The following is a 14,488-nucleotide window of genomic DNA, read 5'->3' on the forward strand; positions in this document are numbered from 1 at the left end:
AGGTTAGCTGGCGCCTTTTCCACCTCCACAAACAGATGCCTCTTTGTCAAATCAGAGGGACTTAGAAGCCAGTCAGATGAAAGTGATCCTTGGAGAGCACATGTTAGTACTCTTGAAATGCCTCAAACACTGCTGACACTCTTAAACAAGTGAACAGTGCTAATGAAGAGGGACAGCTCCACGGGATTTGTCCTCGCTGGTTTTCATTTCCAACACTTTTCCACATTCAACAAATGTCTTTTCTGTTTCACATCATCCAGAGCTTTAGAGGAAGAAGAGGTTCAGTCTGGTCAAGGGTCTTTTTTCTTTCTTTCTTTTCTTTTAAAAGTTTAGTTTAGGACAACAAGACTCTGTTAAGGCTTTGTTGTTTTGGATCAATATTACATTGTTTTTTGAACATTTATGATCTCAAAATTCAGTATAATAATTTTACTGAATTTCCAATCCATTTCCATAATTAGTAACATGACCATATATAACGATCAGATTAATATAATCAGTCATAGCTATTTTCTTGACCCCATCCCCCCTTTTTAATATAAACTATATATTTATTTCTTTTAAATTTTTTATTTTAATGTTTGCAGTTGTTTTCCTTTTTCTTGAGTCCCATCTGCATTTGTAAATAAATTATACAGCAAGAGCCTGGCTGCTGGATTGTTGGACATCTTTGATTCTGACTTTCTGACCTGCCTATAGAAATTAGACTGTGCAGAGTTAAAAGTTACAATGTCAAATTAAGGACAGCCTTATGTGCATTAACATATTTAATTAGGTCAAGTTATTATAACAAATTAGCATGTTCCCCCTCCTCCTTCAGATCAAGTAAAAAAAAAAGAAAAATCTTAAACAACTGAATTTATGGTGCTATAATCTACTTCTAAAGTAAAGTCAAGAAATATGCGTAAGGCAGTAACTGGTTCTTGGTACACGATGAAGAGCAAACCACAGAATATTAAAACTGGACCATATTCTGGCACAAACAAGGCTATTGTTGAAAATACAATACATTGTCTATGTGGTCAAGACATCCCTGAGGCTTTAGGGTTTTTTTTTTTTTAGTTTTACATATCCTTACCACAACAATTGCTTCTCTAGAGATGAATATCGTTCATTGTCAGTGGACTTTTTGCAAGTTCAGGTAAAAAAGAGACAAAAAAAATGCATTTCCAGGATGAGCCCTTCTGTCAATTTGATTATTATGGATATGTCATTGTCCTGTCTCTGTCTTGAACTCTGCATGACTGCTATTATATGACAATACAATTATGATGGTGGAACCTAATATAATGGTGGAAAATTCATCAATGTCAATTTTTTTTCTACTAACCAACAGATCTCATTCCATATTCTAATCCAAATATGTAAATTAAATTTACTGGCTCACTGATTTCAGCTTCACCTGCCAAAGATATAGGAACAACTGATAGATGACTGAACAATTGGCTATTTTCATGCATGAATAACATAATCGCTGTATTGTCTCTAACAAACACCACAAAGAAGAAAAATGGGTTTTGGGACCCACATTTGCACTTCTTGGTCATTTAATATCTTCTAAGTACATTTCACAGAGTTTACAGACGAAGAACAACTTTATTATTTTGTCAACCAGAAGCTGATCCTGAAGTGGAACATCTTTTGGTCTCGGACATCACACCGCACAGCTTTAAACTGACATGGACAGCACCTGAGGGCGTCTTTGATACATTCGCCCTCAAAGTCGTCGATTCTAATGGACTGGGCCAACCACAGCAGATTAGTGTATCTGGAGACAAGCGAACAGAAGCAGTGACAGGTCTCATTGAAGATACAGAGTATGAAATCGAGCTCTTTGGGATCATTTTGGGACGGAAATTCCAGCCCATTTTGGCTGTAGCTCGAACAGGTATTGGATTTTTAAGAGACACTGGTGGAAGAACCACTAACTCTTTTCTTCTTTTTCATTGTTTTAATGTTCACTCAACCAGTAGATTGGTTTGGTCAAAACTTATAACATGAAAAATGGAAACTTGCCACCACAGCAAACCTTTTGAAGTCTTTTTTTCATTTTTCCATTACAGACTTTCCCATAATTAACAAAATTTCATCCCTCATTATTTTCTTTATTATTGTGTCTACAGAGTAGCTCAAGAGTCTTTCATTAACAACACGGGTTCATCAAAGTCTTCTCTCATTCACCAGTCTTACTTTTTCTGTCTCTATTTGAGTGTGATCGAGGGTTTTATTTACAGAGCAAGACCAACTATTTTGTGTATTTATCCTTGTTGCATGCCTGTCTCTGGCAATTTTTCTTCTTACTAGTGAGCTTCATTTTGCACTTGTGTCTGATGTTGGCATGTCACACTATTGTGTCCCTGTACTGGGGCCAAGTTATTCTTCTTGCATGTGTCACGCGAGAATCTGAGGTTCAACGTTGAGAAAGAGCTTTAAGGCCAGGGCCTTTGTCTGTGTGTCCTTTATTTGTAACCACATAGTTGGTTGTCCTCACATCCTGAATGTTTATTTTCATGCATCTATTTGTTCAACAGGATAAATGGGGTAGTTCAAGAAGCTTCTACATACAACCATATTTTTTTCTCTTACGTTCTGAAATTACTTGGAATTAATTTCTGGGAAAAGTTTTTTTTTTTTTTAACTCCTATTTGTTAAATGCATGAACACATTTTTTTTAACGTTTCATTCTTGTGCTTCTTGTGTGTGTGTGTCATTTCTACCAAGGTCTAGGTACACCCAAGGGGATACGCTTTTCTGATGTGACTGATACATCGGCAACTGTTCACTGGACTATGCCCCGTACCCATGTAGACAGCTATCGGGTCACCTATGTACCTGTTCAGGGTGGTAAGTAACATGTGGTCATTATGGTTTTAGTATTGTTACTTTATAATTATAAACTATGCATTACTACTCAAAAGTTTGTAGTTGGTAATTTTTTACCAACCAAATGTTTTTGAAAGAAGCCTCTTATGCTCTCCGAAGTCCTCATTTATTTGATCAAAAATATTATTACAATTTAAAATAACTGGTTTATATTACTTTAATATATTGTAAAATGTAATTTATTTCTGTGATGGTAAAGCTGAATTTTCAGCAGCCATTACTCCAGTCTTCAGAGTCACATGATCCTTCAAAAATCATGCTAATATGCTAATTATTGAAAACAGTAGTACTGCGTAATATTTCTGTGGAAACCGTGATACTTTTTTCAGGATTCTTTGCTGAATAGAAAGTTAAAAAAAAAACACATTAATATGAAATAGAAATATTTGTGACATTATAAATGTCTTTAATGTGTCCTTTCTGAATAAAATAAATTTCATTTTTTTTTTTAAAGTACAACCTTAGTACTGTTTAAAGCACATTTGGCACTTTTGGTCTGGAAATAAAAGTAAAGCATTCTCCTTCCTAGTCACCGTGTTGACACACAGGCCATCTTCAGAAAGTGAGACTTTACCATGTTGTTTTCTAGGCATTCGGATGGCTGCCTGTTGGCAAATCATATTATTATTTGTACTTCTTTAGTTTATGGTTTGTCATAAATTATGTCTTGCATAATATATTGCATAAGTCGAGGAGGAAATTCTCTTAGACTGCCTTCTTGGCATAATAAATTGATTGAATTCAAAAGATGTCCCCCTAAAGTCCTATATTGTCCTTTTGGCCTCTCAGTGATGTGTGCAGGTTTTTAGATCAAGCCATCTTCAGTTATGTGAATCTATCCGTGCATATCATCAATCAAGCCACACTGTTTTATCTATCAGCAGAGTATTTTTGCACATCACCATGCCAATCAATCACAGACAATGCTGCCCTCTAGTGAAAAAAAGCTATTTCTAGTTTATTCCAGTGTTCTGTCTCCCTCTGCAGGCAGCCCTATGACACTGAGTGTAGATGGAGGAGAGTCTCAAGCCATGCTGCCTAATCTGACCCCTGGAGTGACCTACCAGGTCACTGTCTTTGCTGTGAAGGGCTTGGAGGAGAGCGAACCAGGATCTGAGAGGGTCACAACAGGTACGTCTCACTCTAATAATCTCATGAGCATCATCATTTATAGTTTGTGGAACAAGAAAGCTCTCACCAAAAGTAGTGAATAAGAATTTTTAATTATTATATAATTGTTCATGCAAATAAAATAATTTCATTTAATATAATTCATTGATTATAAATAGTTTAAATTGTGAATAATTATTCATTTAATTTAATTGATTATAAACTAATTAATAACCAGTCAGCAACATAGTCTGGCCCAGATCCAGCCCACATCTGGTACACGTGGATGCACACTGTGTTGCTGTCAGAGTATATTACAAAATAACTAATAATTGATTAAATCATTTTGTAATTTTTTAGCACCTCATATTCATAGTTGATTAGACCTCATAGTCGACCTCTTCTTAGTCTGTACAGTAAGCCTATTAGAAAGTCTTTTGCTTTTCTGTCTGCCTGGCAGAAGCCTAGTAATCGACTCCAAGTTGTGAGTTTTTGATTCTCTCATGTCTCTTGTGTATCTTTTGGCCCTCAGCCCTGGATAAGCCACGCGGTCTGAGAGCAGTCAACATCACCGACACCGAAGCCCTGCTGCTGTGGCAGCCGTCCATCGCTACTGTGGACGGATATGTCATCACTTACAGTGCAGACAGTGGTAACTCAACTCAGACTGTCATTCATTATCCTTGAGGGAAAGCTGGTTCAGGCACTACAGACTAAAACAATAGAGCAGTGAGTCTCATTTGTGTATTTTGTTCTTTGTCAGTGGCTCCAGTGATGGAAAGGGTGTCTGGGAACACTGTGGAGTTTGAAATAAGCTCCCTTACACCCGCCACCTTATACACCGTTAAAGTCTATGCAGTCCGAGATGCGGCCAAGAGTGCTGCAACCACCACAGAGTTCACCACAGGTAAGGTGAACGCTCACTCACCTGTGCACACAAACACCACAAGACGTCTGTGTTGTAGGGGAATTTTACAGTTAAAGACCCAAAAGACCAGATATGTTGAATAAAGGGTTAGTTTGCAGTTTCATCAGCAGAAGCCAGCTTCATGTCTCACAAGCAGTTCGTAGGCCACTCACATTTCCACAATAATTATACTCTAACAAGAGTCTACTAACTATGTCATTATTTCAGGTTGAATGATTCTGATTGGCTAAGAAAAATAGACAAATTTGGTAATCTTCCACACATGGACAGATAGTCAGAAGCATATCTCCATTTGTCACGATGCTGACGAGGGAACTCTGGATTTAGGTACTGGATGTCCTTTTGGGGTCATGACATGGCATCTGCTGGTCTCAAGCAGAGTGCCAGTTGTCCACCAGTTCAAAGGACCTGCACAGAACATTTAGCGCACATACACAGATACACGTTTCACAGCTTCTTCAAGGTTGAAGTTCATCTGAGCTCTGCTCTGAGCAGGAAACTTTCCCAAAACATACTGATAACATGTTCTTTTCTCTCAGTGAGAGGTACAGACCATATAAAAAATTATTTTCTAGTGTTTGAAAAGGAAAAGAAATGCTTTAACATATGTTGAAGAAGTCATTCAAATAATTTAACAGAAAGATAAATGTTGGTTAATAACATAAAATTCCAGAATCCACCCCTTCAGTATACTCATAGAAGAAAATATTTTATTGGTGTAAAGTAAAACAGCACAGCTTCTGACATATCTTCCTACTGGGCAAAAACACATGAGCACTATATACATGGTGACCACTTTAAAAAGAAAAAAAAATCCCCTACAATACCTTTCTTTTCCCTCCACTGAAAATGTCCAACTACTACAGTACATGCATCATGGATGAATTTTGTCATTTATTTTCTTATTCCACCACACTGTCATTTCCATTACATTTTTTGTCTAATGGCTTTATGTGGTAGAGATTACATTTTAAACATTTTTGGAATAAAAAGGCCACATTATCTTGCTAATTTCATAGCTAGCATGTCGAATAATTAAATTTTAAAAATAAATAATTACATTAATATTTAAACATAATCATACAATTAAATAATATTTACACTTCACAGAATCTGCTTGATTGTCAATGATAAAAAAATATTCAGTTCATAATAATATTTCACCTTTCATGAGAATTTAATTTTTTCATTCAATAACCATTGAAATATTTATTTTACTTATTAATAGTTTTTAAATATAGTAAATAATTCATATTTTTTATGATGGAATGTGAAAGTCTGGGTTTTGAAAAAGGGGTAAAACAAAAACTGCATCTATACATAATGTGACCTTCATATAACAAAACAAAAACTAAACAAATAAAAGATAAAAGCTCTTAGTTTTAATAAATATCAACCCTTTAAGAAATATCCATACACATTGTCAGCATCAAGAGATAATGACATAATCTTAATATGACAATGCCTAGCACATAGTGGGGATGGCCAGTTATCAGTATATGCTCATTTGTATTGCATTAACCATGAATGCCAGGCAAATAACAAAATACCCTTTGTCACAGATGTTGATGCCCCTCAGAATCTGGCTGCCAGTAATATTCAAACAGAAACCGCCATGTTGACATGGAAGCCACCAAAAGCAGACATCAGCGGGTATATCCTTAGCTTTGAGTCTGCTGATGGTGTTGTCAAGGTGAGTGGCCCACAAAATAGATAACTACACATTAATCATGATGATTTACAGCAGTTTATTTGGGCCTAAATAAGGGGCATAGTTTATTTGGGATGATTTACAGCAGTTTATTTAAAGCTTAATCACTTTTCCGGTCTACAGTGATTATACATGCACTGTCTAATCCTGCTGTACTGATAGTTGTATGTTCCTGGTTTTCTTCTCTTGGCTCAGGAGGTTGTCCTAAGCCCCACAGCAACGTATTACAGCATGTCTCAGCTGACTGCCTCCACAGAATACACAGTCAAACTGCAGGCCATCGCTGGGCCAAAGAGAAGCAGAATCATCTCTACAGTCTTCACCACCAGTGAGCCAAAAACTTTATATTATTGTGTCAGTGCTGAAATGCAGCTTCACTGCAGATTATGGACTCTTGGTTGTGAAGACACTGAATGAAATAATCTTGCCCTTGGTCAAACACTTGTCTTTTTTTTATCACAGTTGGAGTTCTGTACAAGCATCCTAAAGACTGCTCGCAGGCTCTGTTGAATGGAGACACAGCCTCAGGCTTGTACACTATTTACCTGCGTGGAGATGAGAATCAGCCCCTGCAGGTCTACTGCGATATGACCACTGATGGAGGCGGCTGGATTGTGAGTAATTTTTTTCTCAAATTACATGCAGGATAGAAAGATTTGCTGTTCTGATCCTAGAGATGCTTTTTAATGGGATAGTTCACTCTAAAATGAAAACATTTAATCCCACATGTCATTCCAAATGCGTATCTCCTATAGTGTTCCATACAAGAATGAAAGTCATGCAGGGTTTGGAATAACATGAGGGCGAATAAATGATGACTGAATTTGAATTTTCATTTAAAGTAAAGTCTCATCAAACCCAGGCTCTCATACACAAGAGTCATATTGTGGTACCTCCATGCAGGTTTTTGTGAGACGGCAGAGTGGTAAAGTGGAGTTTTTCAGAAACTGGAAGAACTACACTGCAGGCTTTGGTGACCTGAACGATGAATTCTGGCTGGGTATGTGCTGACATGTCAAACTGCTAATATTGCCCTAAGCATAGAGGCCCAAAGGTATTATGATATGGTGAAATTTTGAGCATATTGGACTACAAATTGCATTGCTTGTGTCTGCAGGTCTCTCTAACCTCCACAAGATCACCTCCTCTGGGCAGTATGAGCTGCGTGTGGACCTCAGAGATAAGGGAGAGTCTGCATATGCGCAATATGACAAGTTTTCAGTCTCTGAACCACGCACTCGCTACAAAGTCCATGTTGGAGGATACAGTGGCACTGCAGGTAAAGTCTTTGTTCCCCCTCTCATTTTTTGCCTAGTATGTTATATATAAAAATGGTGTGTGTGTGTGTGTGTGTGTGTGTGTGTACTCATAAATGAGTACACCCCCTCTGACACTTCTGAAAGTCAGCAATTACTCAATTATGTTAAACATGTTAGGGTTCTTTAGAGATATAATGTTCCAGTAAGTCTGCTTTGTGTTGTGTAGCAAAAATGAGTACACCCTCCTAAAAGTTACTAAACAAAACAAAATAAAAAATTTCTGGTGCAAGTTTAAGGCAATGTTTGATCAAATGTTTGAACCAAAACATTTAAAGAAAAGTAATTTCTTGACAATTAAAAGTGTTATATAGCCCACTGAATCATTCTCAGACTTAATGCTGACAACAGTGGAACCACTTGGGAGAGTCAGGAGACTTATTTCCTAGCAAAAAAGAGCACAGTGACACAAGAGGATTACCAAATCATTGTTTTAAATGTGAAAATATAGCAAAAGTAACACAGAAATTCAAAAACAATGGACTTGTGACAAGGCCCCTGAAATAATCAGGCCTTCGTTTTAAGCTTTCATTTAGTGATGAGGGATTTTTTTACTAGACAAAGAGCAGGAGAAATACCAAACGAGTGTCTCAGAGCCAGCAAAAGCTATGAAAAGTGTAACTGTTTATCTCACAGAGTAAGATGCAGCCTGTAGAAATGACATGCATGGTTGTTGTTCTCACTGGAACTACCTACTGTCGCCAAAGCACAATAAAATCAGTTAGCCATTTCCAAAGCCAATATTTACAAAATATAGATTCTGGGAATCAATACTCTTGTCTAATGAGACCAAATCAATCATTTTGGATCTAACAGCATCCAAAATGTTGTGGTGTTGCTAGAGGAGGAGTACAGTGAGAAGTGCCTGGTTCCCACAGTAAAGTACAGTGGTAGTAAAGCTCTTATATAGGGATGTATGAGTGCTGAAGGTATGAGTGAGTTGTGCTTTATCAATGCTGTCATGAATTCCCACACCACTGTGTAATTTAATACACAAACTTGAAACAGAAGATGTTACCCTTTCCTCATTCCCTGCATTGTTGGGCATTTTTTCAACATGACAGTGAGGGTATGCATTCTCCCAAAGTGAAAAACCTTCTGTGGACCTGTATTGCACTCAATCTAAACACTCTTGAGCATCTGTGGGGGATTCTGTAGAGACGAGTTGAGCAACACTCCCCATTAAAGATCAGGGCATTTAAGGAGCTCATCATCCAGGAGTTAAACAGGACAGATGTGACAATTTGTCATGAACTTGTACACTCCGTGCCAAGAAGGGTCAGAGCAGTATATTCAAAATTATGAAGGGCATACTAGGTGTTAATCTAGGGTGTGCTCATTTCTGCAATCCTTAATTTAAACAACATTGGCTAATTTACTTATTTTATGGCTATTAATATATTTCTCAGTTTTTATTATGTATATGTTTAATACATTTTAGTTTTGCCATCTTTCCATGAATTGAATTAGTGATCATAAAGAAAATACATCTTTTGTATTTGTTCAGAGGGGGTGTACTCATTTATGCTGTGCACTATATATATTCAAAAACAATGCTATACTATATATATGTATAGAAAGAGAGAGAGAATGTACTTATTTGATTATTTTTGTCTAATATATTTCTTATAATATACTACCATTCAAAAAGATTTTTTTTATGTTTTTGAAAGAATTATTCAATTATTATTCTCATCAAGGCTGCATTTATTTGATACAGTAAAAATGTGTGAAATATTAATCAAATGTAAATATGTTTTCTATTTTAATGTTTTAAAATATAATTTATTCCTGTGATGACAAAGCTGAATTTTCAGCAGCCTTCACTCCATTCTTTAGTGTCACGTGATCCTTCAGAAATAATTCAATATGCTGATTTGGAGCTCAAGTGACATAATTATCAAATTTGAAAACAGATGATTAACAGTAGTTTGTATGTGTCTGTGTGTGTTTATATTATACTCAAAAGTAAACATACAACATATTTCAAAAATGACTGATTTTGTGATGATGCACTTTTTTAAAGGTGACTCAATGACCTATCATCACAGCCGTCCATTCTCAACCTACGATCATGACAACGATATAGCTGTCACCAACTGTGCGTTGTCTTATAAGGGAGCTTTCTGGTATAAAAACTGTCATCGAGTCAATATAATGGGCCGATACGGAGACAACAGTCACAGCAAGGTATGTGTTTTTTCACCTGTCTTATAGTAGAGACAGATTTACATTTTTGATTGAGTTCATGTGAATATGAAAGAGATACATACTATATGTCACAATCATTTAATTTGTTTTTTGTTTTTTTTTCTCCAGGGTGTAAACTGGTTCCACTGGAAGGGTCATGAGCACTCCATCGAGTTTGCAGAGATGAAGATCAGGCCCGCCAACTTCAGGAACTTTGAGGGAAGGAGAAAGCGATCGTAAACCAGTGCACTCCGGCTCCATCCAACCTACCCTTCTCTGCTGCCCAGTCTCCCTTTGTTCCTCCTGCATCATCTCATCCCCTTCATCTACCAAAGCCACTGCCAGGAGCCCAGCCTGCTCTCAACGCTCTCCTATTCATGGAGAACAAGAACAAAAAAAGTCTTCAAAGCTCCATACACAGCTGTGTGTGTACCACTTCTGTTCATCAGTAAACCAATAGACTCATAGTGAAGTGTTTAACATTACACACTGTGCCTGTACATCATAAGCACACCAAAGACAGACACTCCAGTAACATCTATATAATACAATACCGACGGAGGGGAGATTTTGAGTTTGGCTTGGTGCTTTCCAGTAAAAAAATAAAAATAATTATAATATTCTTTCTGTATATCACATACAGTTACAGTGGAGAGAGTTGAATGTTTGTGTGTGGTATTTTTATTTTTTTTCATTGGAGCCTCTTCCCTAGGCTGTGGTTAGCCACGAGAATACTGTATCCTTTAAGTTATCAGTTAGATTTAGAAGTTAAATGGCACATGATAACTCAGCATTTAATATGCGGGACTGTATAAAACTATCTAGCGAGGAGGCTCAGAGATCTTTTCATCTCTTTCTAGCCTGTCTGTGATAAGTACCCATGCTCTCTCTCAGTCTTCTCTCTCCCACAACTCATGCTCATCAGTTCTGAAGTCGAGTGGCACGTTTCTCAAACCAGTAACTTTTACAGTACTGCTAAGTGTTCATTTATATGCACCTTTTGTCGTGTTTCCTGTACCCTATAACTACATTGGCATTCAGTCACAGAGCATAAGAATCTTGATTTTGTTGCTTGTTGTTCTCTAAAAGATTTAAATGAAACAAAGGTTGAGGCAGGACCTATGTTCAATCTTTGGATTAAGTGATACTTTGTTCACCAGTTATGAGCTTGTATAATGTTCATGAATCATAAAGAAAAAGTAATGGCCAGGACAGGTTATTGGAATTATTATAAACATAGCCTTATATGAAAGTTCTGTTCGAAAAAAAAAAAAAATAATAATAATATACAGAATAAGTCTTCGTGTTTGCCCCTCCCCTGCTATCCACTAAACCACTGACCCATACAAGACCTGTGTAAATTATGTCTCGTTTTGGTATTTGAATATTTTTGTTTGTTTGTTTGTTTGTTTATTAAATGGGTGTACAACAGGTGTTTCTTTGTAACCCCTCTTACAATAAAACAGATTTTGTTTAATAAATCACGTTTGCAACATGCTTATTTGGACATTTTCACATTTAGTAAAAACATAAATTTCCTAAGTGCAACCCATAAACAAAATAGCTGCTGCTGCGTTTTTAACTTTTTTTCAAGTGTAAGCGCGACCACGCAATCTGATTGGCTGACCGACCGTTTTATCATCATTGTACCAATCCGCAGCTGCCTGGTAGACCGGTAAAGTTGGAAGGTAATGGGCTGGGCTGGTGGGGGATCTACTTTTTGACGAATGGGATTGGGATCGTAGATAATGAAAACTATATTTTTGAAATTATGTGTTGTTTAATTATAAAAATCGACATAACACTGATAGAAAACGTTCAATGGTTTCTTTAGTCTACTTTAAAAGTAACGTTAGGTCGGCAGTTGATTCTTATCACAGGTTATGAGCGCGTGTGAAGGGTTGGTCGTTACTGCTACACAATGACTTGCTCCTTCCGCAAAACCTGATAGTCTAGTATTGTAACTTCCTTGCAGTGTGTGGGCGATGAAGTTTTTATTTTGTTTAAATATGCGGAAGCGATCGCGCTTTAAATGTTTAACATACCTTGCTGTCGCTGGATTAATAACACTTTTAGTTATTTTCGCTTTCAACCGCACAGTACTTTGGTCGTCTCTTCCGAAGAAGACTCCAACCCCTAAAAACCTCCATGATGTGATCTCACCGTCAACATACAGATTCATTCTGAACCAGCCAAAACTGTGTGAGAACAAGAGTCCTTTCCTGGTTCTTATGATCCCAGTGACTATCAACGGTGCAGAGGCGAGGACTGCTATTAGAAAGACATGGGGTCAATATGGCTTGATTCCCGGTGTGAATATTTTGCATTTGTTTATCATTGGTCAGACCGCACAAAGCGACCCAGTTCTGCAGGAACACCTTGAAAGGGAGAGCAAGGCTTATGGTGACATTATTCAAATGGATTTTGTGGACAGTTACCATAATCTCACAATAAAGACAATGATGATAATGAACTGGATAGCCACCTACTGCCAGGCTGCCTGGTATACCATGAAGATCGATGCAGATGTCTTTCTCAATGTGCGTCACCTGGTGGACTACCTGCATGACCAGGGCGAGTCCTCAAGGAAAGACTACATCACTGGATCCGTCATCTCAGATGCTGTTCCTCACAGGGAGAGCTTCAACAAATGGTATATCCCAGAGGATCTTTACCCAGGCACATGGTATCCTCCATACGTGTCTGGAGCTGCGTATGTCTTTTCCACTGACCTGGCCAGAAAAATATCATGGGCCTCTAGATTTGTGCGGCCAATTCCATTCGAAGATGTCTATGTGGGGATGTGCCTGCATGTCCTGGGTGTAAAACCCTTTTACGCAACAAGATTTCTGGGCCTTAGGAATCTTTTTGAGGTGCGCAGACTTGACTATGAAAGGTGCACTTTTTCCAAGCGTATAGTAGTGAATGGCTTTAAACCACAGAATCTTGTCCATATTTGGCATGACTTTCAGAAGTCTGAATTTACATGTTGATACAGACTGCCTTCATCAGACTGAAATCCTAAAATTATATTAGCAGTACCTTGAAGCTGTTTATGAGCCTACACTCCATTCCTTTAACAAGGTTCACATCACTGTGATTCAGTACCCCTTCATGTTCAAGAGAGAACAAAATAAAGAACAGTTACAAAAAAGGGGGAATGTATAAGAAAAAAATAATAATTTAAAAATAGCCAATATAAATTATAAACAAATAATCAATATGTGATGTGATACAATTCTTTAAATAACAGACACAATTACAAAGACTTTTTTTTTTTCGCCAAATGCTGCTATCATCCTCCAAAGCAAAAGAGTAAAAACACTAGGAGAAATGTGTGAAATGGGTAATACATGAAGATGGAGGATGGGACTTTTAAAAGGCAGCTGATTTAAATAGTCATAGCGGCCTTTATAAATATAGGCTATCAGCAGTTTATTTATTTTTTTATTCAGATTGCACAGTTACATTTATTAAAACTGACTATGCTTGTTCTTCTTGTTCTGTCTGTCATGAAACATACATAGCAAATCTGATTATAAAAGAGTTATTGGTCACCAATGCACTTTAAACAATAAAAGTATTATTTATTTTATGATAATATTTGTGATTATTGTCCCTGTTTCTCCTGTGTAGCTTTTTGAGCTGTTTGCTAAATCACAAAGATTCTCCCTGCTGAAAAAACAGCATATGCTGTATGTTTTGAAGCATGGAAGCTGGTTTATGCTAGTTCTTAGCTGGTTTGAGCTGGTCAAATGCTGGTCCTAAGCAACTAGCTCCAGCTCTGGACCAGCTTATACCAGCTAAGAACTAGCATAAACTAGCTCAAACCAGCTAAGGACCAACATAAACCACCTCAAACCAGCTTTCATGCTTCAAAACATACCTAAACAGAATATGCTGGGGTTTTTTCAAACAGTTGGTACGTAATTTAAACAGACGGGGGCGCTATTTACTTAATAATAGCGAGCGGAGGAAACGTAGTGATTTTCTGGCAAGACATTATTTATTGAAATATTTGCTTAATATATTTACAATCCAAATATTAATTTGCTATAGGGTCATTTCCAGTAAATTTACCGCTCAGTACACAGAGCTAGATTTTATTTGTATAATGAAATAGAAATGATTAACACTTTCCTTTTGCATTTACAGCCTGAGGCGATGCCTGGAAATCGGCTGTTCAAACAAAACCATAATAAACAAATCATTTAGCGGCTTATTTCTTTAAAAAAAATAAATAAATAACACACCATGGAAAAGTAAATTCGGACTGTTTAATTAGATTTGCGGGTGAATTATAGCAAAACGCTGAATTGTGTTTGTTGCTGTTATGTTAGTATTATCTGA

The 14,488-nt window shown here is 37.1% G+C and overlaps 2 protein-coding genes across 2 annotated transcripts in view; both read left to right on the top strand.

Moving 5' to 3' along the window:
- tncb (tenascin Cb) overlaps positions 1 to 11,471 on the top strand; it is a 36,180-nt gene extending 24,709 nt beyond the window's left edge. The window contains exons 13-24 of the mRNA XM_067406003.1: positions 1,616 to 1,888; positions 2,722 to 2,844; positions 3,871 to 4,014; positions 4,526 to 4,645; positions 4,757 to 4,900; positions 6,484 to 6,614; positions 6,828 to 6,960; positions 7,095 to 7,246; positions 7,536 to 7,632; positions 7,750 to 7,911; positions 9,975 to 10,138; positions 10,268 to 11,471. Coding sequence (XP_067262104.1) covers positions 1,616 to 1,888; positions 2,722 to 2,844; positions 3,871 to 4,014; positions 4,526 to 4,645; positions 4,757 to 4,900; positions 6,484 to 6,614; positions 6,828 to 6,960; positions 7,095 to 7,246; positions 7,536 to 7,632; positions 7,750 to 7,911; positions 9,975 to 10,138; positions 10,268 to 10,378 — 1,754 coding nt within the window. The 3' untranslated portion in view covers positions 10,379 to 11,471. The remainder of the gene's footprint in view (positions 1 to 1,615; positions 1,889 to 2,721; positions 2,845 to 3,870; positions 4,015 to 4,525; positions 4,646 to 4,756; positions 4,901 to 6,483; positions 6,615 to 6,827; positions 6,961 to 7,094; positions 7,247 to 7,535; positions 7,633 to 7,749; positions 7,912 to 9,974; positions 10,139 to 10,267) is intronic.
- Positions 11,472 to 11,833: 362 nt separating this feature from the next.
- On the top strand, positions 11,834 to 13,696 carry b3galt8 (beta-1,3-galactosyltransferase 8). Its single transcript, XM_067406004.1, has one exon. It carries the CDS (start codon positions 12,124 to 12,126, stop codon positions 13,129 to 13,131), a length of 1,008 nt encoding a protein of 335 aa, XP_067262105.1. The 5' UTR covers positions 11,834 to 12,123; the 3' UTR covers positions 13,132 to 13,696.
- Positions 13,697 to 14,488: the final 792 nt, after the last annotated feature.

The sequence above is a fragment of the Chanodichthys erythropterus genome, chromosome 13, assembly GCF_024489055.1.
Source record: "Chanodichthys erythropterus isolate Z2021 chromosome 13, ASM2448905v1, whole genome shotgun sequence".
NCBI lineage: Eukaryota > Metazoa > Chordata > Actinopteri > Cypriniformes > Xenocyprididae > Chanodichthys > Chanodichthys erythropterus.

Bases quoted from the DNA above. Each gene is read 5' to 3' on its own strand.
- b3galt8 (XM_067406004.1), top strand. From the start codon at position 12,124: ATGAAGTTTTTATTTTGTTTAAATATGCGGAAGCGATCGCGCTTTAAA.